General features: G+C 50.5%; 8 protein-coding genes across 8 annotated transcripts; 4 read left to right on the plus strand and 4 right to left on the minus strand.

Annotated features, from left to right (window-relative positions):
• Window positions 1-688: 688 nt before the first annotated feature.
• Window positions 689-2,473, plus strand: JN550_000803 (uncharacterized protein; the record flags this gene model as incomplete). The annotated part of the gene is made up of 1 exon (XM_049319945.1): window positions 689-2,473. One exon carries the CDS (start codon window positions 689-691, stop codon window positions 2,471-2,473), a length of 1,785 nt encoding a protein of 594 aa, XP_049176709.1.
• Window positions 2,474-2,997: 524 nt separating this feature from the next.
• Window positions 2,998-3,830, minus strand: JN550_000804 (uncharacterized protein; the record flags this gene model as incomplete). The annotated part of the gene is made up of 2 exons (XM_049319956.1): window positions 2,998-3,285; window positions 3,351-3,830. The coding sequence occupies 2 exons, from the start codon at window positions 3,828-3,830 to the stop codon at window positions 2,998-3,000; spliced, it is 768 nt and encodes a 255-aa protein (XP_049176710.1).
• Window positions 3,831-7,444: 3,614 nt separating this feature from the next.
• On the plus strand, window positions 7,445-11,671 carry JN550_000805 (uncharacterized protein; the record flags this gene model as incomplete). Its single annotated transcript, XM_049319966.1, has 7 exons — window positions 7,445-9,378; window positions 9,427-9,617; window positions 9,663-9,740; window positions 10,201-10,607; window positions 10,657-11,155; window positions 11,210-11,280; window positions 11,336-11,671. The coding sequence occupies 7 exons, from the start codon at window positions 7,445-7,447 to the stop codon at window positions 11,669-11,671; spliced, it is 3,516 nt and encodes a 1,171-aa protein (XP_049176711.1).
• Window positions 11,672-12,971: 1,300 nt separating this feature from the next.
• JN550_000806 (uncharacterized protein) lies at window positions 12,972-17,420 on the plus strand (the record flags this gene model as incomplete). Its single annotated transcript, XM_049319978.1, has 9 exons — window positions 12,972-15,076; window positions 15,124-15,314; window positions 15,362-15,439; window positions 15,499-15,584; window positions 15,636-15,688; window positions 15,739-15,843; window positions 15,894-16,359; window positions 16,412-17,005; window positions 17,061-17,420. 9 exons carry the CDS (start codon window positions 12,972-12,974, stop codon window positions 17,418-17,420), a joined length of 4,038 nt encoding a protein of 1,345 aa, XP_049176712.1.
• A 999-nt stretch (window positions 17,421-18,419) lies between these two features.
• Window positions 18,420-20,094, minus strand: JN550_000807 (uncharacterized protein; the record flags this gene model as incomplete). The annotated part of the gene is made up of 2 exons (XM_049319989.1): window positions 18,420-19,542; window positions 19,598-20,094. 2 exons carry the CDS (start codon window positions 20,092-20,094, stop codon window positions 18,420-18,422), a joined length of 1,620 nt encoding a protein of 539 aa, XP_049176713.1.
• A 384-nt stretch (window positions 20,095-20,478) lies between these two features.
• JN550_000808 (uncharacterized protein) lies at window positions 20,479-21,057 on the minus strand (the record flags this gene model as incomplete). Its single annotated transcript, XM_049320000.1, has 1 exon — window positions 20,479-21,057. The coding sequence occupies one exon, from the start codon at window positions 21,055-21,057 to the stop codon at window positions 20,479-20,481; it is 579 nt and encodes a 192-aa protein (XP_049176714.1).
• Window positions 21,058-21,716: 659 nt separating this feature from the next.
• On the plus strand, window positions 21,717-22,526 carry JN550_000809 (uncharacterized protein; the record flags this gene model as incomplete). Its single annotated transcript, XM_049320011.1, has 1 exon — window positions 21,717-22,526. The coding sequence occupies one exon, from the start codon at window positions 21,717-21,719 to the stop codon at window positions 22,524-22,526; it is 810 nt and encodes a 269-aa protein (XP_049176715.1).
• A 400-nt stretch (window positions 22,527-22,926) lies between these two features.
• On the minus strand, window positions 22,927-24,478 carry JN550_000810 (uncharacterized protein; the record flags this gene model as incomplete). Its single annotated transcript, XM_049320022.1, has 4 exons — window positions 22,927-23,253; window positions 23,317-23,374; window positions 23,423-23,594; window positions 23,653-24,478. 4 exons carry the CDS (start codon window positions 24,476-24,478, stop codon window positions 22,927-22,929), a joined length of 1,383 nt encoding a protein of 460 aa, XP_049176716.1.
• Between the last annotated feature and the right edge of the window lie 318 nt (window positions 24,479-24,796).

Here is a 24,796-nt window from a genome sequence, read left to right on the forward strand (position 1 = left end):
GCGATGATTTGCAAAGCCTGGCTCGGCTAGAAACATCGGGTCTGCCTCCGATCCAAGATGGAGGTCTTGTTGGGCATGCTAATTTTTTCCCTGCTTCACGGCTGCTTCGGGAGGCCTTTGTCCTGCTCAATCCATTCCGACGGCCGCACAGGTTCGCAAGTTTGTCTTTGCACCAAGTCTTTAAGGGCTTCGTTCTGGGTTCAGACGTCCGAGTTTACACTTTCGCGAAGCTCGTTTGAGGCGTACGGCCCGTTAAACTAGCTACCAGCCTGTGGGCCTGCTTGGACCGACTCCAGGGCTTGACCAGAGAGGATCGTCGCGCGGAAATTCGACTACCAAGTTACATCAATCAATCTCTTGCCGGGTCTCAATGGTTTAACCTGGAAGTTAGCACTTGCAACCTCCACGAGTCGAGTTCGCTGAAAGCTCTGCACCAGTCTCTCACCCCCTAACCTGTGACAACTGCTCAAGCCTGCCGCCTCGAGGACCGTAATAGCCTCTTTTCTGTTACGTGCCTGCCTGCGCCCATCGCCAGCGGCACCCCTTCCCAGATCTTCCAGCCCGCCACCTCCTGGTGTGGAAAATGAAAGTCTGCAATCAGCCACGTTACGCCACGAGTACATACGGTTAGAATGCAGACATCCAGCCGCTTCTTAACCACTGCGAGCACCAGGAGTCAAAGGAGAGGATGGCTCCTGAGATCCAATATCATGGATTCATCCAACCGAGGAATGAGACGCCACCGTCAAATGCCACATTGTCGGACAATGAGATCCTGGCCCTCGAGGCAGTTTCACTGTCTTTCGCAACCATCAGTGTCTTCGCGGCGTTCGTGGCATTCTACTGGTTCGTGAGGATGAGGAGGAGTTTCAGACAAGATCTCATAATGCTGCTCATTCAGAGCGACATGATGAAGGCATTTTGGCTTATGCTATGTCCCATCGTCTATTTTATCTCAGGGCCTGACGGGCCCATCAACACAGGCAGCGGCTTCTGCCAACTGAGCGGCTTTCTCCTCACTGCGGCTGTGGAAGCCTCGGACATTGCAGTACTCATGATTGCACTTCACTCAGCATTGTACATCCTCAGACCGCAGAGATCTGGAGGAGACAATGGCCTTTATCCGTATCGCCGATACGCCTACGGCATCTGGCTTGTTGTACCTATCATCCTCTCAGCACTCGTCCCACTCACTGGAGCCCGCTTCGAGAACATTGGGCCGTTCTGCTATCTACCCACTCGGCCATTATGGTATCGAGCATACCTCAACTGGATTCCGCGATACATAATCTTCGGCGTCATTTTCCTGGTCTATGCTTTCCTTTACATACACGTGGCGTGGAGATTTCGGCGGCTGAGAAAAGATCAGAGGCGAGTCAGCATGCTCGGTAGCATTTCCCCTGCAAAAGGTCAAAGACAGAAGCCCAAATTTAGTCAGGATCTGCCTCCTACGCCACAGCTTGCATATAACGGTCTTCTGGACTCATCACCCCGACGGACAATGGATGGTGGACACCGAGGTAGACAACCCTCAATCACATCGGATGTCAGCTTTCTGAAGCTGGACGATGGTAGCTCTGTACCCCTCGCCGGAACTCCAGAGCCTCCCATGAAGCCGGCTGATGCTACCGCTGGGAACTGGACCGATCCAAGCTACGACATATCATCGCGGATCCCTCAACAATCAGACAGGCCAGAATCAACCCTTGCGTCGCCCACAGATGGCTCTTTCGCGTTGAATACACCCGAAGTACTTCCAACACCAACTAGACCGGACTTTTCACAATCTACACGGCGAACAGCTGGTCCTTCACATTCTACTGATCACTCCATCAGGCGTGCGGTATTGAAGCCTTTCGGCAGACGGCCGGCGTCCTTGGATCGCGGGACCACCGTGCATTCGCATCCTACGGTTTTGGGAATCCTGCATCGAAGGCCAGCCCCATCCGTGGCCGGTTCAACCTCATCATCACCTTCATTGTCACTCAGCCAGTCTGTGACCGAGGATGCTCTCCGCAGATCTCGGGCCAAGATGAACCGACAACTGCGGCTTCTATTTATTTACCCATTGATATACATCCTCGCCTGGATAGCACCCTTTGCATCCCACGTCTATAAACAGAGAACCCTCGACGACGCCTCGCAACCATATCCCTTGTTCATTGCCAGTGTTGCTAGTCTTTGTATAGGGGCTGCTGTGGATTGCTCCTTCTTCAGTGCGTGGGAGAAACCGTGGCGGCACCTGAAAGGAGGTTTTTGGGAAGGCCTGGCGAAAAGGGTCAAGCTAGGACATCATGTCCGTGCTGGCGGCCGAACTAGAGAAGAGGAGCTACGGGATGCGACTACAGCGCTTGACAGAAGAAATCGCGAGAACGCAGATCGAGAAGCGGCAGCAGCCTTGACCAGGGCTAGACCTGTGCGACAGCCCAGAGAATGGTGGGATGTCGAAGAAGAAGATGAGTCTACGGAATAATATTAGACGCGAAGAAAAGATACATGGGAACTACAGGGATATTATGCTAGAGCCCCGGACGGCTGCATCATCTTGGGCATTACTGGCGCTGGAGGGTTATGTTATTTCACGGCAAGACGGAGCATCATGAAGCATTGGGTGGCGTCACAGGTTATGACTATATATGCTCAGACATAAGGTATATAAAACTGAGCGGTTTAATCAACGAAATTCTTTGAAATCCTTGATTCAGCTTTACCTGCCGCGCTGTTGTAAACTGTGGCTGGTCTGAGTTGTGCAGACTGGAAACGTCACGCCGTCCATAGCTAACTACGACCTCCTCGACGGCTCTTGAGCAGCAAAATCAACGCCGGCACCGCAAAGGGTAAATGGACCGAAACTCCTTTCTAGTTATTCATCCTTACGCTAATTTTATCTGATTTCTCCTGGGTATATCCAAGCGAAACACCAGGCCGTTAGCCCATCGGTATGTACAACACCATGCGTCCCGTAAAAAGCAGATCCATCCAATACCCTGATTCCGCTTACTCTCGCAGGAATTTCAAAAAGGCTTGTGCAATAAGCACGCCATCATGCTCGTTTCCAACCCGAGACATAGCGTCTTTGTAGACACCGTCCGCAATGATGCCGCCCTCGTGCCGCATTCCCAGGATCTCCGTAACCATGGGCTCTGTAAACTCGGGATGTCCTTGCACCGCAATCAGTCGCTTCGGTATGTAGTAACCTTGAACGGCGCAAACATCGGTGTGCGCCAGCGGTATCGTGCCGGGCGGGTAGCTGTGGACTTCGTCTCGGTGCATCTGTTGAATTCTCTGCAAGACCGCAGGTTCGTTAGCTGATGCTACCAAACGGCGCATATCGTGTTGTATATACTGACCAGAGTATCCTTTCCAAAGATCTTCTTTCCCTCCTCTGTGAGCGCCATTTCGACCACGCTGAGCTCCCAGCCCCGGACGCTGCGACCGACCTCGTTGCCCATGGCGCGGGCAACGATCTGGTGGCCGAAGCACACGCCGATGATGCGCACGCGGCCGCCCTCGAGCAGGCGCTTCGTGTACTGCACGAGGCGCAGGATCCACTCGTCGCTCTCGAAGCTGTTGTGCTTGGACCCGCTGATCAGCACGGCGTCGAGGGTCTCTGGGTCCGGGTACGAGTCCAGGTCGTTGACAATGTCGTGCGCCGAGAGGTCGAGCTGCGACTCGAGGCTCTGGGGCGGCGACAGCGAGCCGCACGCCCGTCGGAACAGGTCCGTGAAGACGCCGCCGTAGCCGCCGTACTTGGCCCGGACGCCGGGCACGGGCGTGTCGGCCTCGAGGATGGCCAGGCGGATCGGCGGCGGGGTTGGTTGGGAGCCCATGATGTGGCAAGTAAAGACGAAATATATCCAATAAAACAGAGAGTCCAAAGGGGACAGCTGTTCCTACCCAGAAGCAAAGAAAGCAGGAAAGATATAGCGAAGTTACAAGTGCAATGGACAAAGAGATGATGCGCAACGTCAGGTACGAAAGACATGGGAAGCCAAAACTATGGTAGGGGAATCGGACTAGCGCGGGTCCGGCATCGCAGCACCCCACGATTCCGGTTTGAGTAGTAACTCCCTGCTCCCTTGAATCGTCTGGACACGCGCGCAACGGTCTGGGGCACTAGGCCGCCCCCTCTGGACCCCAAGACGAATCGGCTTCCAACATCGTTTCAACCTCCTCCAAATGGCAAAGTTGTTCCAGCAGTCTCTGGTCAATTCGGGGACCGCGGGGTCGCGATGCGATGCGACGCATATGCACATGCAAATGCACGTGCCCGTTGATAGGCGGGCGGTTCTAATCGCCGATAGGGGAGCCAGGTCGTCGTCATTGATAGGCAGAATTTACTGGGCGGTGAAAGGCGTTCAACCTGGCATGGGATAGGACAGTATGTAAGTCAGAAACGTAAGTTGACTGATATTAACCGGCCTAGGTAGTTTCTGTCTAGGTGCAATTCCATTGGCAGGCGCCCCAAGTACCAGCACCGCCGGACTGTATTTATTTTCATGTGCTCGACTCAATTGGACGTCTCAAAATTGATTGCCTAGTGTCGCGCACCCAGCATGGAAGTGAGGCGACGATGCCGAGTCATGCTACTGATAACCATCGGCCCGACGCAACCGAGGAGTCGGTTAGTGCCCGAAGCTCAAGCATGCCAGATGTCCGAGTCTGATTATAGTGATACATTCAGCTCCAGACTAATGTTGCCGCAACTGCGCACTTCAGCAGCACTAGCTGACGGCTTGGTCTTCGTTAGCTGTAGGATTTTCTTCGTAATCTCAAATTGGCGATGGAGATTCCTTATGGTATCCTGTCGCCCTCCTCAGGCCGGCTATGTACCCCGCTACACTATTTCTCGTGCGCCTTGTCACTAAGAACCATCGTAGCATCTTCGAATCCTGGCGGTCCATATGGGCGAAGACCTCAACCTCTTCTAGATCGTAGCGAACAGTGAGCCGCCACTGAGCATCAACGACCTAGCTGCCAAGATCGGTGTCGCGCCAGTGTCCCCGGTGAACCTAGTACCTTTGATATCAGCCGCTTACGCCAACTGCCCCGGTCGGTCAAATAAAGTAGGTTGAATCGGGATACTGTTACTGCTCATGTACAAACTGAGGCCTTGTCACGGCCGGGTCTTACGGCGGAACATTCCGTTGCTTTGACAAATGTGGCCTCGTCTTCCATCTACCGGATTTCCTCGCTGAAAACAAGCACCAAGACGCGAGTGACACGGTGTGAGCAGCATTCCAAAAAAAGCTTTGAGCACCAGTCTTCCAGCTTTACAGTGGCTGCCAACGTACCCAGAGCGCCTAGGCTCTCTCCGACGGTCTATGGCCGGCCAGGGTGCTCTGTACAGTGGTTCTCGTCGTCCCCCTTCCGAAAGCGGCTAAGTGATTTCTCCGGATTTCTTATTCTAATTCGCACCAGAGGCGGGCTTGGACATTCACGTGTTGCTATGAAATGAACCTACCTTAACTTGTAGCAAGCGTATCCTTTGAGACATACCTGAAGCGTTGGAAGACTTGCCGCCTCCCTGCTAGAGTGAGAAACTACCCCATATCTTCTTCGAGCCTGACCTACCAAAGATGCCAAGCGTAACATCATGCATGACAGGTGTTCTGAGGAGTATTCGGAGTTCTTGAAGTATTCCACTGCCAGGTCTAGGGCTGAACACACAAAACAGAAGAGTACGATGATTGTCCCCACCAAAGGCATTCCATGGAAGGCTGCCACTATCGATGGGACCATAATATTATCCCTCGACTGAGCGAATACTTATGGCGTGTATCATGACTGTTCATGCTCTTAAGTTTGTCAGATAACTTTCAAATGAAACGCCGCTAGAGTACATAGTGCATCCAGGTGTGTATCTCACTGCATGTCATGTTCTTCAAGAGCCAGTTGCGTAAATAAAATCTGTGTCGACGTTGGAAATACGGCTTAGGGACAGACCATGAGACAGACAAATAGCATAATATTGTTTCAGGCTTTTTTGCCAATGCCTGAATTGAAAGTCAATGCACAGGGATCCCAAGTTTGGCCCACTGTTGTTCATCCACGCTTCAACATTAGTTTCGAGCACGCAACATTTCACGCCGACTATACTGAGGTAGAGTCCTCATTCCAAGCGGAGACCGCGCAACATAGCTCTACAGACGTTTGCCCATCTGCTTAGAACACAAAACGTGAGTGACTCGGCTCCCAGCCGGGAATGCCCTGGGTTATGCACCTTGAGGTCAATTTTGCATCACTCATAGTTCATAGACAGACTGAGTGATGTTATGAACCCGGCTCAACTACGTAGGGCAAATTTGAGGCTGGCCACCCAGAGCCACCACATAAAATGATGCGCATCCTATGTCCTGCCAACAACAGGTGAAATTGACATCATGGGAACCTCTCCGTTGATATTACACCGTTGCTGCTCAATGGTAATCCTATGGAACTGGTAACCGATGGAATGCCTTAACAGGCCAGGAGGAACTTTTCATTGATGTGCAATATCTGTCCGGTAGCTCGGATAGTTCACTGCTTATTAGGATGTCGCATGCCACCACCGGGGCCATTCCATCAAGTCCTTTATCTCTACTCAGCGACTTGAGTTTATCCCTTGGAATCCCATTTCTCCAGGTTCAATCAAGTCAGCCAATAAATGATCAGACAACTTAACCCGTGACATACCACTTCTCGCGGTTGCCAAATTCTAAATGTGAGAAGTTCCAGTTCCTTCCTCACCTCTGCCTTACTTGGTATCTACAAGTACCAAGGTCACCTGAAGAAACATTGATACAAGCTAACTTTAACTGCATGGTCCCAGTCTCACCTGAGAGACCAACCCAACTTTGCCTAATCCCACCTGCGCCTCTTCTCCTCCATCTCTTCCTAATTTCATCCGCCCCTCGAATACCTGCCCAACACCATCATAGCACTGAGTTCATTCTTGGTCGTGACCCAAGGTTAAGGTGTTCTTCTCATCTCAACATACCTATCAGGCCCGAGGCTGTCGCTTTGCACCAGCGTACGACATACACTCGATCCTGAAGTATCAAATCGGGTATCTCAATTTCTTAGGGATCATTCCCATCCCGCTGCCTCCATCGGGGTTCCTCACTCATGGTGGTAGATCGGATTTGATGAAGCCTCGCCTGACAGACAAGCACTTGCGCCAACTGCGAATGCAGCAGCCAATGCTAATTTCAAACCCGTTTCTGCGTTGGTGCACTCGCCAATTTAGTCTTCTCTCAACCAACCCGATCAGACGTCACCGGTTACAAGAACACCTGTAGCTACCGCCCACCAGCGGAGCTCGACTGAGGTACCTGCCACGATACACACCGCTGATCAGCCGGTCCTTCACAAAACTGGCAACTCTCAGTTGATCAAAGCCCAATCTTCACATCTTCACCCAACGTCACCTGAACTGGACCCGAAAGCGTCGTCGTTCTCACTCATGATAAATGTTGATGGGCCCTCAGCGGATCAGAACCAATCTGAATTTCTTCTATGTGATCTCAGTGACAAGAAAGAAGTTGCGGCAAACAGATATTGCCACCCAGACCGCAACATTTCTGTGCCTCGTACCGGAGGCTCGGTTGAGCCCGAGTCGCAAGTCGCTCAACAGAACTACTCATCTAAAAAGGTTGACAGAGCGACGGGCGACATGGATTTGAACCAAGTTCACTCGGACGATTTGTGCTCTGGGGCATCCAATTACAGCAATAACAGTGCGACACTTCATAGTGGAGATGCTTTCCTTATTCCACGAACTGGCATCGAAGTGACCAAACAACATCATAACCATATCATGCATGGTTCACATACAAGTAACATCTCCGGTGCTAATCTAATAAGCGCGTCGGTTATACCGACACTTCAGAAACCAATCGACAATGTATCCTTCTTTACCCAATCAGCCACAAACCCTTATAAGAACCATATCGCACGTCGAGATGATGATGCAGACGACGAATCATTATTTGTCCCATCTCAACGAAGTACTCCAAAGCCTCCCCAAAGTGACTATCATAAGTTGAAATACGAAAAGGTACCTGATACGGCCACGGACAAGCAGGTCCCGCATCTAGCGACTTCAGTAAAAAGCGGCGCTGCATCCAGAATACCACCTGGTAATGATGACCAGTTACATAACGTATGCACTGAATTCTACAATGACCGCAGTGATGAATCTCAATTGAGACATCCGACTTCTGGCCATGCCGTCCCGTCCAGCACAGGACGCACCCAGAGAGAGCCGCAACTATTAGACCAGCCGATGGAGGATGCCGCTTCGTCGACTATATCCTGCGAATCGCTAAGAGAAGCTTTGAAGGACCTGAAACATCAAAAGGCTATACTGGAGGATGACGCAATCATGCATCCTAATGATGCTGACATAAAACAGAATATACTGGATATCGACGTGTTAATTGAGGAAATCACCGTTCAGGTCCGTGAGGCAATGCTATCTCAACGCTCACAGAGTGCGGATCAAACGCATAAATACTCACAAGCTGAGAAGAGAAAGAGATCAGACGACATGAAAATGGGATCCAAAAAACAGAAGGTCGATATACAGGGGCAGAAGGCTCCAGACGATGACATGAAGATGAAGTCAAGGGTTCAGATCAAAGACCACCACGACTTTTGGCAAGAGTACTCCAAGAAGCAAAAGAGCGACATCAATAAGATCTATAGGATCCTAGCACGTGAACCCAAAAATTATCCTAGAATCTCGCAGCAAAAAGAGACATTGGAGGAAGTTGACAGCCAGACAGTGTTTGGAACGCAGCAGAAACCGGAACCTAATGCTGCCCTCTCCAGGTTGATGAGCTACAGTGATCCTATGCAGGCGCGCATAATTCAAAGTGACCATCCTGATATGAGGGACATCAAGGCTACCAACAAGAAAGAACAATTAAAGCAGCAACGAAAGAACGTACCGGAAGGTTGTGACATGAACAAATTCTGGGACGACCGGCGTCTTCTAGAGAATGCTATAGACACTTTCGGTTACAAGAAATGCAAGCCATCCAACGGTATGTGGCGTCTCGAAGGAATTATCACACCTCTGCATGACTACCAGATCCTCGGTGATTCTTGGATGATCATTAAAGAGCTCAGCAGAGACAGAGGTGGAATCCTCGCGGATCAGATGGGGTTAGGCAAGACAATCCAGTGCCTTGCCACTGCCATGGTCAACAGACCAATAACAAAACAATCTCAAGACAGACCGAAGGCAACTCTTATTGTTGTCCCAGCCACCATACGCCAGCAATGGATGCAAGCTATCGAGGATCATGTAGATTCGAACGTCATGAAAGGCTGCCTACCCTACAAATCTGGCATAGGCATGAATGTAGATGCACTAGAATGCATGGCCTTTGTGTAAGTCGCTGAATCTTATGTGAACTTTATCGCTAACTATGGATATAGCATAGCCACATATGATGACATAAGGGCGTCGTATTACCCGTCAAATATCCTCAAGAAGATTGAGCTTGGGGATTATACTGATGAGGAAAAAGACACGCTAAAGAAGACGCATCTCGGGCCTTTACATAGGATGCGATTCCATCGAGTCATCTTGGACGAGGCACACAATATCAAGGGCGACAAGACTCAAGGTAAGCTATCCACAAAGCCTGATGCTCAAATGCTAACATTGTCAGGTGCATCTGCCTGCGGTGCTTTGATGTCAACTTATAGATGGTGTGTTACAGGAACCCCCCTCATTAACGACCCTATTGGTAAGTCAGATTAGGGGCTTTTCACTATTAAACTCCATTTGCTGTGGTGGCTGACATGTACAGAGCTGTGGTCATATTTCAACTTTCTAAAAGTCCCCTGGCTGCCCTCCAAGGCAAACTTCTTAAAACTCCTGAGAGGGCGAGAAATTGTGAGGCTGTCCTCATTCCTGATGTTCCAATGTATAGAAAAACTGACAATATAAGCCGGAAAACGGGGATCAACTTACACGAATGATCAATCATATGATTCTAGCCCGGTAAGACACTCACGGTTGACAGTCAAGTGGCTTCAAGACTGACAGGCCGTAGAAAATCAAATGACATTTTTATGGGCCGGCCTCTGTATTCGATCCCTAAATGCCACGTCGAAACTATAAGAGTTGACCTGTTCGAGGAAGAATCGATATTTTACAAGTGAGTATATTTCCAATCGAAATTGAGCGCAAATATTGATATTTAGATGTCGTCAATGATTTTGTAGACCGCACCAACGAGCTGCTTCAAAAACATGAGGAAAACGGAACGACGCCTCCGAAGGAACTCAACCATGCGCACCTAACGTTATGCTTGCGACTTCGACAGGCAGCTACGCACTTATTCCTCTTGGAGCCTGTCATAAAGAGGATCATGAGACGAGAAGATATCGAACGCATACAGGCCGAACTCCAGGCAATCAACGAGAAAACTCTGCTCTGTAAACAGATCGAAAGTTCCATTCCGACAGCCATGGACGAGGCTACATTTGGAGCCAGTAAATACGACCATGCGTTTGACGTGTCATCTGGGATGGAATTGGCTTTACTATGGCACAGTGAAGGAGTCTGTAAAGGCTGCCTCACTGAACTTAAAAATGCCCAAATATACTCTGTAAGTAACGAATAGATGGTCGTTGTTTAATTCTGCTGACATCCTCCAGTGCGGTCATAAGCTATGCGGCTCGTGTGTCGGCATCATGATAGTCAAAGCCAGTCAGTTGCGGTGCGCAAAGCCGCGGTGCATTGAATGCAATCAAGAATTGGAAGGGGGAAGACCTGATGTTACAAAGATCGACGAGGACGAAGACGGCCTGAGTGTTGATGATGAAAGTGACTATGGTTCCTCGAACGGAAACGAGTACACTTCTGCTCATGCTGAAGAGGATGCAGATTATCGAAGATTCAAGGAGGTTCAGGCGACGGTCAACTCATCTCGAACAAAATCGCCTAAAGGGAAGGACGGCAAACCTCTCAACTTCCAACCTCGTGGCGAAGCTTTCATGACATCTTTGCTCACCGAATGCGACAAAAGATATTCCGCAAACAACCCAGTCATCCCCAGTTCCAAAATTGGCAAAGCCATAGAAGTGGTGAAATGCTGGCAAAGAGAAAGTCCCTCTGACAAAATCATCATCTTTCAACAGTTCTTGGGAGGAATTGGTATAACAGGACGAATGCTTCAGCATGAGAAAATCGACTTCGTGTACCTTACAGGTGGCTTGAGCGCCGCCAAACGCGACAAGGCCATCGAAGCGTTCAAGAACAGCTCCAAAATCAAAGTCATGGTAGGTAGCGTTGGTTGGCAAATTTTAGCAACGTTGCAGTTACTAACTTGTCAAGGTGGCATCACTCAAATGTGGTGGCGTTGGTTTGAATCTGACCTGTGCCAACCGCGTCATTCTCGTTGAGCCGTGGTTCAACCACCACATGGAGCTCCAGGCATTCGCAAGAGTCTTTCGTTTGGGACAGATGAAGCCATGCTACTTCGTCAATCTCATTGCCACTGGCACTTTGGACGAGAAAATCTTCGAGAAGCAGAACAAGAAGCTCAAAGACATCGAGGAATGCTTCGGTGCAGCGTTTAGAGGTAAAGGAAAACTTAGACTGGGCGACGTCATGGGTCTCCTCGGCACAACATCGAACGATGTGGATAACAACGCTGCCCAAAACGCGTAGTAGCCCGACATATGCCAGCGCATCGTTCCTGGAGGCTATCCAGGCTATCCAGTCACTGGTTCGGACTTGGCTGAGGGTGCAAATGTTGGGATGCTTTCGCTTAGCATCTGTCATGCTTGCGTTCTGGCATGCAGACTAATCGCGCTGCGTTTTGTTTTTTCTGCCTCCGAATTCCGTGCGGGAAACCCATTCGGCCATCGCACAATTTCTTCTAACGAGTGGCATTGCGACTCATAATGAAGCCTGCAATACACACATTGCAATGCATTAGCTAACAATGGGAGAATGAATGCCAGGCAGACAAGCCGGTAGCTTAGCTATATCAAAGACCGATCATTACACAAGAATGAGACAAAAAAGCTTGTTCGTAGTCAATAGAACATGAAAATCCCCAGCTGTGGTATTGCCCTAGTAATCTAGCATGGCGAGTGTGCAAGCTACGCTTTCCAGCATTAAAAAGCATCTAGTAACGTCTCTAGCCGAATACATAGGTAGAATTATAACTGGAGATTGACTACCTGGAAGATGAATGACACCATAATAGCACTGCCTCAACCAACCTGTGGTGCTGTGACATATTTTGCTTGCGTGCCCAAAAAGAGATGATTCCGTGTTACATCGTAATGGGGGCTACAGCAGTTCTTTCTTAGACTACATGAACTATTTTCAAGCCAATCATGAACCATAGGTCTATCGTGACATATTGTTGACAGTCATTGTGCGTAGTTCAAACTAGAATTGTATTGGATCGAGTAGCGAGCGTCTGGATTATTGCTAAGTCTGACCTTCAATCCAATATGCCATCATACGGTGTCAACTGATAGCCGTGGCCGTAAGTAGTAAGGAAAAGGAGATTAAAGAATGGATTAATTGGGACAGCTTCAAATTTGACATATTTTGGTCCCCTTCCACATACTCAGCTTGTACCTGTGCAGGCAGTCTTCTAGATTCCTGCCCAATGACTACATCGGGACAACCAACTTGAATCCGGAAGTGAATCACGCTCCGCCTTGCTTCTTCTACGGCAGGTGCAGATGCAACTCTCTCCGCAGCCAAGCTTGAAAGTAACCCTCAAGTTCACAACAAAATTCCTCTGGGCTCTACCAAGATCACACGCCAACATACTTCTGCTTGTGATCCAGCACCCAAGCTGTTAAATTCTCTTCTCATTACAGTGTCTCCAATCAGGAACGGATTTCACTGCCCAAAATAACTCACTTGAGTTTCATCTCGTCGAGAAGCCCTCTATTTCCTCACAATTTTCCGATTCCAGCGTACCCGCGGCCTATCCCATCCCATCATGAATTTGATGGATGGGACGGCACCTACCCCAGAAGCAACTGCTTCTCCTACGAGTGCGACAGGAGCTGATGCTACAATGGCGCCTTCACAATTACTAATCGCCGATTCAAGTACCCTTGAGCACACTCGTGAAAAGTCAGCTCCTCAATACCAGCCAGTGTCCAGCGCTGAGGAAAACGTGAGTACTTCTGCTGCATCAGGTGCTGAGGTCCATACCTCTCCCACGGGTGCTTCACTGCCGCAGAGTGACCTGAATGCAGAAAAAATGCGGCTAGAAAATTCCGAGCAACATCATTCACCGACACCAGGCCCAGAGGGTCAAGCTCACATTATGGGAAATCCAACTCTTTTGACTACTACATCCGACCACATCACACCAAGCCCCACAGCAAGAAATGTGATGGCGCAGGGAGACGAGGATTCAAACCAGACGAAAAGGCCGTCTGACATAACTGACACCGCACGTTCTAGAGCTGCGAATGCCACTTCAGCCTCTGTATCGGAAGTCGTGCAGCACGTCGCTGCAGCCCAGGAACAGCCATCAATCATCAAGAAGGAAAAGTCTCCCAGCAGTACAAGGAGACCATATGTTTATACCGATGCAGTAATCGACCCTCTGAGTGACGACGAAGATAACAAGGATTTACAATCTGAAGATGAGAATCTCGACCAGAAGCCTAATGATATAGAGCACTTGGGGTCAAAGCGACCCTCACATGTTGCCCGCGATCCATTCTCTTCGTACCCTAATTCGGACGATGACTTTATTGACCTCACGGGTAATGTTGATAAGACAACATGTACATGGACCGCCAAGTCTGAACCCAAATTGAATCAAGACGATGCGAGCCAGCCGATGGATCTTGATGCCGATGGAAGCGAAGTCGCGTATACTTACTCTCCCCGCCACGTTGATGGCATGGATTCGGACAGTGACAGCGGACTGTTTGTTGAAGAGGATGACTCCGGTGACTACTCTCCCGGCAGTGATGATGACTTTACGTCAGGAAAAAGACGTAACTCCAACGTTCAGGACACCACATACTTCGAGCAGGCGGTAGACATTGGCATGCATGAGCAAGTCGAGTACGACATGGCCATGGACGAACTCAGGGAGATGATTACCAAATGTGATGAGCTTCAAGAGAAGCAGGCGTCAGGACAGATGACAGCTCATGAGCGAGTTCGGCTTCGTATACTGGAAGGCAAAATCCAGGCAGAGAAGGTCAGACTAAAAGTCTCCGACAGCCATGATGTAGCACTTGGTACTGGACCGGCCGACCATATGTGCCGTGATGGCATCGCAACTGAGCCAACCGCGAAGCCAAGAAAGAAATTGGGACCCAGGGCGAAAACAGCGAAAGAATATTTTGCTAAGCACGGCAGTGGCTTCGACATTTGTGGAGGCTTCAAGAAGCGAAAGCCCTCAGATGACGCTGCTCATACGCGTTCCAGCAAGAAGGCCAAGAAGACAACAAAATCAGCAAAAGTGACCAAGAAAGCCTCGCCTGATTTGGAAGACCCACGAGCGAAATTCTTTCATAGTCTTTGCTTCAATAACCCCATCGAAGCTCGCTTGAAATTCGGCGATGTGAAAGAGACAAATGTGACGGCCAAAACAAAAATAGACCAACTCAATCAGCTTACAGGTGGCGCTACATCTGATTCTGCAAGAACCGCCGCCGACAGACGCACTCTCAAATTCGCATCAGAAGCATTTGGCTACAACATGTGCAAAGCTAATAATGGAGAATGGGAGGTCAATGGCATGCAAGCCCTACTAAAGAACCACCAGATCATTGGCTCTGCCTGGATGCTGAGAAGGGAGTTTAACGAGAACGCTCCTTTTGGTGGCCTGGTGGCTGATGAGATGGGCATGGGAAAGACAGTGGAAATGCTGGCATGCATTGTCAACAACCAGCCTTCAGAGAATGATTTGCAAAGGTGGAGTAAAACTACTTTGATTGTAGTACCATCGAGTCTTTTGTCTCAATGGAAGGCCGAAATCCAGAAACATATCAAAGCTACGCATTCGCAAGAGGTCTTGGTCTACAAGATGAGCATGGGCCTCCCGAAAAGCGCACTGACAGCTGTTGACATTATGTAAGTGCTCCACACTGACGTTTGGCTTAGTTTAACCGATGATATAGCTTAACAACATACCATGAGATTCTGGCCGAGTATCCTTCAGCACAGTATCTGAAGGATCTCCGTGAGGAAGGCTATAAAGGCGAGGAATACGAAGAGAAATTCAAGGCTAAACTTGGACCGTTGTTCAAGATTGACTTCTGGAGAGTAGTCCTAGATGAAGCGCATGCCATCAAGAACAAGAATTCTCAGAGTTAGTGAGCATATGAAACTTTAAGAATAACTGCTGATATGATATAGCTTCCTTGGCTTGTTGCGATCTTCCGGGGCGTCTTCGATGGGCGATGTCTGGAACCCCGCTGCAAAACTCCCTTGACGGTAAGAATTACTAGAACACAATTTGGTTGACAAAGGTTCGCTAATATGGTTGCAAATAGAGTTCTACCCATATCTGAAGTTTGTCAAGGCGGGATTTGTCAGTGACTTCCCTGAATTCCAGAAAAAATATAGTAACACCAAAGATGTCAGTTGAGCGACGCTACTACGTATGTAGTATCATTACTGACGGCACTAGGATGCTGCAACGAAGCGCCTACAGGAAATGGTGTCAGAGATCATGCTACACCGGTAGGGTATCTATCAATTATTGATTTCGGAAACTATTAACATTTCCCCAGTACATCCTCCGACAAGTTTATGGGGAAGCCGCTCTTCGTAATTCCAACACCGCACTCTGAGGATAAAACAATCAGATTGACCAACGAAGAGCGAGTCATATACAGGTACTTATTTGAATGAGATTTGGCTCTGGAATGATAGTTAACAGTTCAAGGGTTGTACAAAGCCGCTTCATCAAGAAGCTCAACGAGTACCTGAGCAAATCCCGCCGGCGAGGGTTGGATAAAGACGAAACTAAAAAAGCGAAGGATGTAAAACTTTACTTGCTCTACCTTCTTAGACTACGTCAAGCCACGGCTCATCCGTTTTTGCTCGAGACAGTCATGAAGCGAGACCTTCATCCAGGAGACCTAGTCCAGATCAAAACCAAGCTTGCCGAAATTGGTGGACGTCAACCGGTGTACGAGCAGATAAAAGCCTGGTGTACAAATGTCACCAACGAGCTCGACCAACTCAACGCAAACAGCGGTACGAAAGAATTTGGTACGACAGAATTTGGCACTAGCAAGTTCGGCTATAATTTGAATATGAACAAGCAGATCGACATGGCATTCCAGAGTCGTCTGGAACATATTTGCAGAATATGTTTTCAAACACCCCAAGCACCAAAACGTTCAGACGTAAGTGCTCCCAAACTTGGTATTGTGTGCGTGGTTACTGATTGGTTGATAGTGTGATCATCTCTTTTGCGCCGAATGCATCGCGGAACATGTTGCTACCACATTTCAGGACAAAGAAGGGAATACCAAATGCCCAGAGTGCGATAGACTTCTGACTGGTCTTACAGAGGCAGCTGAGGACGAGATAATCACAGAACTTGGGACGCCTGAGATGAATGAAGGCACTCAATCCGTGGTCAATGCCATGGATCGCAATCTGTACGAAATGTTTGAAGCTGTCGAAGCCCCGGCAACCATCAGGGGCCGCGACCAAAGAAAGCTTGGAAATGACGTCTTTGACTGCCAGCCAAAAGCCAAAAAGTCGACGACAAAATTTATCCGGGAATGCGACAAGAAGTATCCTGGTGAGCCTATGGTTCCCAGCTCCAAAGCTACCGCAGTCAAGGACACCACTATTAGATGGCTCAAAGAAGCTGAGGACGACAAGATCATCATCTTTACACAGTGGAAGCCTATGGGAATGATCATAGGCCGCATGCTTCAAGATGAAGGCATACCATTCCTCTATTTCTTCGGCGACATGTCTAAAAGGCAGAAGGAAGCTGCAATCAAAGGATTTCATGACAAGCCGGAAGTCAAAGTTATGGTACGTAATATAAGAGGACATAGAGCCAAAAGTTCGGAGCTGATTCCATTTCCAGGTTGCTTCACTGAAATGTGGAGGAGTAGGCCTGAATTTGACCTGTGCCAACCGCGTGATTCTCATTGACCTTTGGTGGAATCACTCGATCGAGATGCAGGCGTTCGGACGAGTGTTCCGAATTAGTCAGAAGAAAGAGACTTACTTCCAGCGAATTATGACCAAAGACACAATTGACCAGAGACTGAACGAGCTTCAACAGAAGAAGTTGGAGCAGATTGACAAAGCCATGCAAGCCGGGAAGACTCTCAACGACAAAGTCTCTATTGAGGAGCTTGCAAGTCTGTTCGGCGACGTCGAACAGGATTCGGAGGGAATGCTACGAATCATTGCTCCTGAAGACGATGACGATGACTTCTAAAGGGTAAATATCACAATATATCAGCCTGGGGTCATTTCGACGTAGCCCGAGATACTGGGTCGTCTCAGGCAGAAGGGAAACCGGGCCACACGATTTCAGGAGGCGAGAGAGAAAAGAGAAAACATGAAAAAAGAAATTTGCGGCATCGTCTTCTGGGACGGTTATGGTCTGCATAAGGTCTTCAAAGGCCCTAGATCTGTCCCTTCAATTGGGGCAGATACGTCTGGGACACCTAACTTCGGGGCGATGATGGATCATCACAAAGACCGTACATGAGATAAAGTGCCACAGAAGCACCATCCAGAGATTGCTATCATGGTATTTTGAGACAAACAAGTTACTAGGCAGAACACAGAGAAATTTGTGCTTTATGAACAATAAACTAATGAAACCTGGCGGCTACCACTACCATAAGTCGTGTGACGTATGGACTGTGCAATGCTATAACTTCCAGTGCTGAATCGCATCGAGTAGTATTCCCGGCTTGAATAAAATTTGGCTGGGAAACTCCGTGCTCTTGAAACGTAATGCCTCGTCTCTATGGCTGTTGTGTCAAATCACGAGTTGGACTCCGAATGCACCCATCTAAGGCAAATATCGCACCGGGACATCAAGTGTTTGGTTTGATGATCAAGGCTATATACCATCTGTGTTGGGACAGGGCTGTGAGGAAGCTGAAATTTCTTGGGATGAGAATGTGGTACCACGAGCTGTCTCATCAGAAGATCTGGAGAGGAGGCGTGGCCACAGTGGCCCCCAGGCGCCACGACGACAACATCTATCACTGAGTGTATGCATCACAAGACTAGCATACTAGGCGCTCTAATAGCTATGACATATCAATGACGAAACACCATCGAGGGCAATGTCATGAGGATCTGGTGTATTCGTAGGGCAAACCTGGAGCCAAAGACTGCCACGAAGTCCGGGCAACAGCTATGAACGAACCTCGAAGCTAGAACCTCAACTACGTCCCGCCCTGTTTGCAACAGTACCAGCCTATTCTTCCGCGAGAGCCTCATATCGGCTACCCCTTGCTGTAAGGTAGTCATGCTGCGCACCCTGATCGGGGGACTTCTCATCCTTTTGCTCACTCAGGATGTCTTCAATGGCCCACGAGATCCGCTCGGCGCCTATCCGGGCACCCACCAGGTTCGGGGCACCCGGCCCTAGTTGGAGGCCCCCCAGTCTGCCAGCGAGGAAAAGCGGCACCTCGTCACTCCATTGCATGTCTTCCGTAATGCACGGAAGGCCACCGCAGTTTGAGACCGGGTACTGAGCCTGCAGGGATTGGATATAAGGGAGTGTTTCAAAGTTGCTCTGTACGCCGGTAGCGAAATAGATATGGTCGATGGGCGGCAGCTTCTGGGGATGACCTCCGGAGAGTTCTATGTCCCAAGTCTGGCTTTTCTCGTCCCAGGCCTTGGTTTTGATGGTAGTGTGAAGCGACAGTATGACTTTGCCCTTATTGATGTGCTGATCAAGAATCTTTTTGTACGGAGGAGTAATGCTACCTCCGTTCCTTGCTGCCTTGATTTTTTCCCAGCGCTCCGAGTCTGAGTCTGCAGTCCAGAATGCAGCCTGCTCGAAATTGCGAAACTTCCCGACCCATTCCAAACCGACGTCGAAAGGCTTGACTTTCAGAGGGCCGCGCATGATGAGCCATACACGAGTGACACCTCTTCGCAGCGCCAGATCAGCCAGTTGTGCCGATGTCAACCCCCCACCCACAACCACTATATTCGTTGTTCTCTTGGCTTCGATCTTGGCTTGTATTTGCTGAGATGGGAACTCCTTGATTTTCATAGCATGGGTCATCGCTATGGGGTTGTCCACACCAGGCGTCGCAGGGATCGTTGCCTCATTTGCTGGGCCAACAGCAAGAACAGCTGTCCGGGAGAAGTAGACTTGGTTGTCGGTTTGGACTCGAAATACTTTGTCAGTTTCGCAGACTGCATCGTAGTAGTCGAAGGTGATGTCCACAACCTTTCCTTGTCGGACGATATCGTCGCGGAGATGGTAGCGATCAATGATGCATCCACAATGCGAAGCAAAGAGGGGCGTCGAGGGCACAAAATAGTCGTTGCGGTCGCGCTCGTCGATGGTAGGCTGGCCCCCAGGCCTACTTCAGTTAGTCACACTGCTCTGACAGCGGTAGACAGTGCTTCCAGACTTACTCTCGACGACCCCTCTCCCTCATCTTGCGCTGATGCTTGCTCAGCTCCTTGCCAACGCATCCTCGGATCTCCCTCAGCTCGCGCTCTCTGCCGTTCATATGTGTGTACGATAGGAGACCGTCGCGTTCAGCCGGGTCAAAGTGGAAGAACATGGGGCTGCGTAGGTGCGAGATGTCAAATGTCTTGAACAGAGTGTCCCATCTAGCCATCCACTTATCCGCAGTGGCATCAAGAACCACAATATCCGGCAAGTTGCCCTTGGCCCTTCTCGAGCACGAGTCCGCAGGTGTAACATCACCAGTCTTCCGAGCCTTGTAGCTCATCTTCCCCTTGCCCCTTTGCATCCAATGCCATATTTTTCTGTTATGCTCATCGTCGGTGAAACTGGCCGCGGGCATGTGCTCACTGAGTCGGCTGGCAACTGCAAGTCCACAAGGCCCTGCTCCAACGATCAGCACATCGTGAAGATGCGTTGCCGAGTCCAGATCGCTAGCCATTGTGGGTAGCCGCGTCAATCCTGATTATGTCAAGGCAGCTTGGTCGTGTGGGAGCGGTAAAATCTGAGTATTCGAGAGCATATGAATGGAAACAAGGAAATTAATTCATGAGTACCGAGGTCGTGGCTTTGTGAGAGGTCGCGTGGCCGAGGACCCTGATGGTCCTCTTTGCCTCCCATGACCATCAAGGTGTCCGTTTCCTAACGCGTCAAACAAGACCCTGCATACGTCACTCGATCAGGGACCCACGAGTTCTGAATAATGGAATACCAAGAGTCTTACTAGATGCTTCGCATTCTGTTTGGACCGTGTCCGGGGGCCACTTCAGCGAGAATGGTCAGCAAAAGCTGGTTGCGGAGTGGGCCCTCCAGATTGGTGATAGCCTCACTCAAAGTGCTCAGCAACATGGTGTGCAACAGCGGCTTCGTCGCCCTCGAAAGTACCGCAAACTGGACAAGTCGCAGTCGCCGACGAAACATCAGCAATCCCACCACTCCCGGTTGCGGGAGCACTTGGCTGATCATCAGGCACGTCCTCGTCGAGCGGCCGTGACTTGCGACCTTTGCCCTTCCGCTTCGGCGCCACAATGTAGGCACCCAGGTCGATCTGCTCCTGGGGAGCCTCGAGCGGCTCATCGGAGCGAATATCACGGTACCGTGGACGCCGGCCCGAGTGCCGCGGAGGAGGCAGCGCGTCAAAGGCTGGCGGCGGCTGGTTGCTATCGCCGGCACCGGGCGCCGAAGCGCCACTCGTGCCTTCCCTGGACCCAGCAGCACCGGAATCCATCCGTTGCACCCGGCCGATGCGCCCGTCCGCCAAGCGGACCTTGATACCGCGGTGGTGGTCACCACGTGTGAGTACGTCTTTCACGATGCCTTGCACCTCGCGACCTGTGGGCTGATCCGCCTTGAGAACGATGCTGATAGCGGCCCCCGGAATGACCTGGCGTATGTTGGGGACCATTATGGCGATGTCTTGGAGCTTTGCTCCTAGTTGTATTTCAATTACTCAACAGACCGTTGCGGTGGTCGGAATTCCGCTGGAGTGAAAAAGGCTGCTGGGCCGTGCCACAGGTGGAGGGCGCTGGAATTGACACATTTGCCGGTGCCCAGTGCAGGTTGACAAGCCCTACAGCCTCCAGTGGGGTGTCTGCCGGTCCCGCAACTGTAAATCAACATCGACAACTGTCGCATAGTACTCTGTACTTTGTCTTTCTCGTCGGTCGATTGAGATTGCACAGAATATCAGCTCGGCATGCGCCGAAAGATGCTCTTTGATAACAAGCACCCCAAATTGGCTCGCCGGATTCCACCTGGCCATGCAAGGAAGCAGACGTGACGCCGACCCCGATTGGGCTATTTTCTCACCAGCCGCTCAGCACGTCTTGCTCATTGGTGAGTCCGGCGCTCGCCTGTCTCTGGTGACATGATGCGGTTGGCCGAGACAAGCTATAGGTCGGCCTGATAACTATGCGTGAGATGTGCTGACAGAATTTGCCAACACCCCCTGCGCTCCCTGCTCATAACCAAATGGATCTGTCCCTTGTAGCACCGCGAGTACAAATAACACCAAGTGCCAATCGTGGGGTGAATTCTTCCGATTAGAGGCCCAATGCCGCCGCCATGACTATCGAGAGCCATCTCCCATCCCGCTACGAGATCCGTACTCTTGGCCCGGAGCATGCAGAATGGGCCAAAGCAATTGTCTCTCACAGTAACCTGTTCGCGTCCCCGGTATGGTCTCAGATCTATCGTCAGGACGCGACCCAGCGCTGCTACGACTTGTTCCGGACTGCCGACTACCTGGTCGATCACCAGATTGACTCCGGCCTGTCTCTCGGGATTTTTGACAAGGAATACAAGTTCAAACAGCCGGCTTCGGCGGCGACTGGAGGGAAGTTGTACTGGAAGCTTGATGACGCGTCAGCCGGGGGCAAAGAGCTCCTGGAGCAGATGGACTTCCCACTCGTCTCAGTCGCCTTGGCCTACGATAGCATCAACGCGCTAGACTTGGAGAAGCTGACGCCTATGATTGCTGCGCTGCCCCCACTCCTCATCGCGTTCAAACTCCTCGAGGAACGCGATGAACGGGAGCCGAGCAGCTGGAAGGCGACGGGCCCGGCGCAGGTATTGTTTCGCAATGCAACGGCCACCAAAGTAGGGGAGGAAGGGCACGGGTTCATGAAGCTTCTCGCGCGCTACATGATGCGAAAGTCGGCTGCAGAGGGGTGGAAGGGCATCCAGATTGAGTGCGCCCACGATGCGGTGACGCACGTCTGGAGCAAACCCCCATCGCCGTTCAAGGGAGAGGCGGTGTCGAGGTTCAACTGTGATACATATGAGCACAAAGATGAGGAAGGCAGAACAACATTCCCGTTCCAACCGGCCACCCAGGAGCTTGTGAAGGTGTATGTACACTTGACGCCATCGTAATGCATGGATTTTGGTATAGTTCTCATGCGCAATTGACGAAGTCAAGACCTGATTGCACACCTGATTACGCGTGTTGAGGTTTCCAACAAATCTTGGGCTATGACGAAATCATTCAGTTACAGAAAGCCTTTTTCGTCAACTAGAAGCCGAATTTCCAGTCCCTAGCGACTCAGGACGACGCTCAAAAGGGCACGTAACAATGCCCGATGGATAAAAAGCCGGCGCCTGAGGAATTCGAGTCTCAGCTGAGTTTAGGCAAACGCATAGATCCAGAGGAAGGTCAATTAAGACCCATATGCATTAATCATTACAACCCTATATATCTACAAGAACACGTAACTTTTCCCAACACTGCTCTGTGCACTTTTCCTCTCATTAGGATTCCAAAAAGGCCTCCGATCTACCACGGAGTAACGGTGCTAGTCGCCTGAGGGACAGTGCAAGTAGATTTCAGGGCAGCAATGCCCTCGGTCGAGTTGGAGGCAACACAGTCGGTACCAAGCCCGCCCTTGATACCATCGCACAGAATGACGGCATCGCCGCAGGGCGAGGTGACGTTGAAGTTGCGGAACTGGATGTTGTCGCACACGGCGTTGGGGTTGCTCGAGCACGTCAGCTTGGCGACAGCTGTGCCGTACTTGCCCGACGTGTAGCCCGAGAAGTTCTCGAAGAGGACGTTGGTGATGTTCATCTGGCTGGGGTAGGCAGCGCAAGTGCTGGCGTTGATCTGTATCCGAATGTTAGTCAAAATGGCGAATGTGAACGAACGCTTCAGACAGGGAGAACTAACGTTGAAGTAGCAAGAGTCAAGGAAGGCCGAGTACTCGTTGTTCGCCTGCCAGAAGTTCCTGTGGCAAGGTTAGCGGTTGCAAATCATGAAGGGCCAGCGACTATACCTGAAGGTAACGTTGTCAACGAATCCGTAGCCAACATCCGGACCAGCCCAGGTCTTTATGCGAGCACCGTGCTGGCCGTTAAGCAACCACACGTTTTCAATTACAACATCCTGGATGTAGCTGTACTCTCCCTTGTACTGACCGACGGAACCCATTGACTGGCCGTGGGTACCTAGAAGTTATCAGCATGTTGTGTCTTGATATCTTGTGAAGTGCTTTATCCAGCTTACCGTTGCAATACATGGTGTCGACGTGGACGTTAGTGGCATTGGACTTGGGCGAAAAGCAGTCATCGCCAATGTTGACCCAGACCTTCTCGACTGTCAAGTCCACGACGTTCAGAGAGTCGAAAAAGTCCGTGTTCTTGGGCAGCGAAGAGGCATTGTTCGACTCGGCGGTGACGATGACGTTCTTGAACGAGACACCCTGGGAGGTGACGACGAAGTTGGTCCAGCAAGGCGAGTCCTTCTCGTGAATACCCTCCATCTGGAAGTTGGTCGCGTTCTCAGCGTAGAACAGGATGGGTCGCAGGTATTCATTGTCTGGGTCCAAGATCTCGAGACCGGCAAACTCGTTCCACCAGCGCTGGCCGTTGCCGTTCAGGATGCCCTCACCGTGGATCTTGATGTCCTTGCCTCCCCATTTCCAGAACATGAGCGAGTTCTGGAACGGGTGTGCAAAGGCGTTCGCCTGCCAGTAGGGGGTGTCGTTGGTGAACTTGACCTCGCCGTCCCAGTGGACCTGAACGTCGTCCAGGAAGGTCAAGTCAAGCGGCTTGCCGATGATGTACAGCTTGTCCTTAGGCAGGTACAGGGTGCCACCGTGGTTTGCCTTTTGCAGTCCCTCGAGAAACTCGTCAGCGACATCATCTGTCTCGTTCTTCGAGTCCCTGATGGTGACAATTCGTCTCTTGCCACCGCAGCCTGTTGACCGCTTGTAAGGGTGTTTGGCACGGAACTCGTCAACGTTCCTGGGGACGCCAGCCGGGAGCTCGCCAAAGCTTGCAACGGCTCCAGCAACGGCCGACAAGGCAATGAAAAGAGAAGATGACCGCATTATGACTGACTTTGCAGGTTATGGAGTAATGCCTGAGCAGTCCGGTTGTAAGTCAGATCTTCCTGGTGAAGGCGAACGGGATATAGCTGGACTTTTTATGTCCCCTCTACAGCGTCGTAACCACAATCTCGAGGCCCTGCATCTTCTCCAAACCCGGTAACACGGACAGGGGTAAGCACGAACGAGAGCCCCAACATCTTCGTCTATGTCGAGTGTGTGGCGTAGTCCTGGAGAGTAGAACGATGATCTGATGAAGTGCTCTTCCACCTATCACAAGAGCGTGCAACTCAGTGCCGACTCCCGATAGACTGAATGTCG

This window comes from Neoarthrinium moseri (genome assembly GCF_022829205.1).
Source record: "Neoarthrinium moseri strain CBS 164.80 chromosome Unknown scaffold2_Wmoseri_CBS_16480, whole genome shotgun sequence".
Taxonomy (NCBI): Eukaryota; Fungi; Ascomycota; class Sordariomycetes; order Amphisphaeriales; family Apiosporaceae; genus Neoarthrinium; species Neoarthrinium moseri.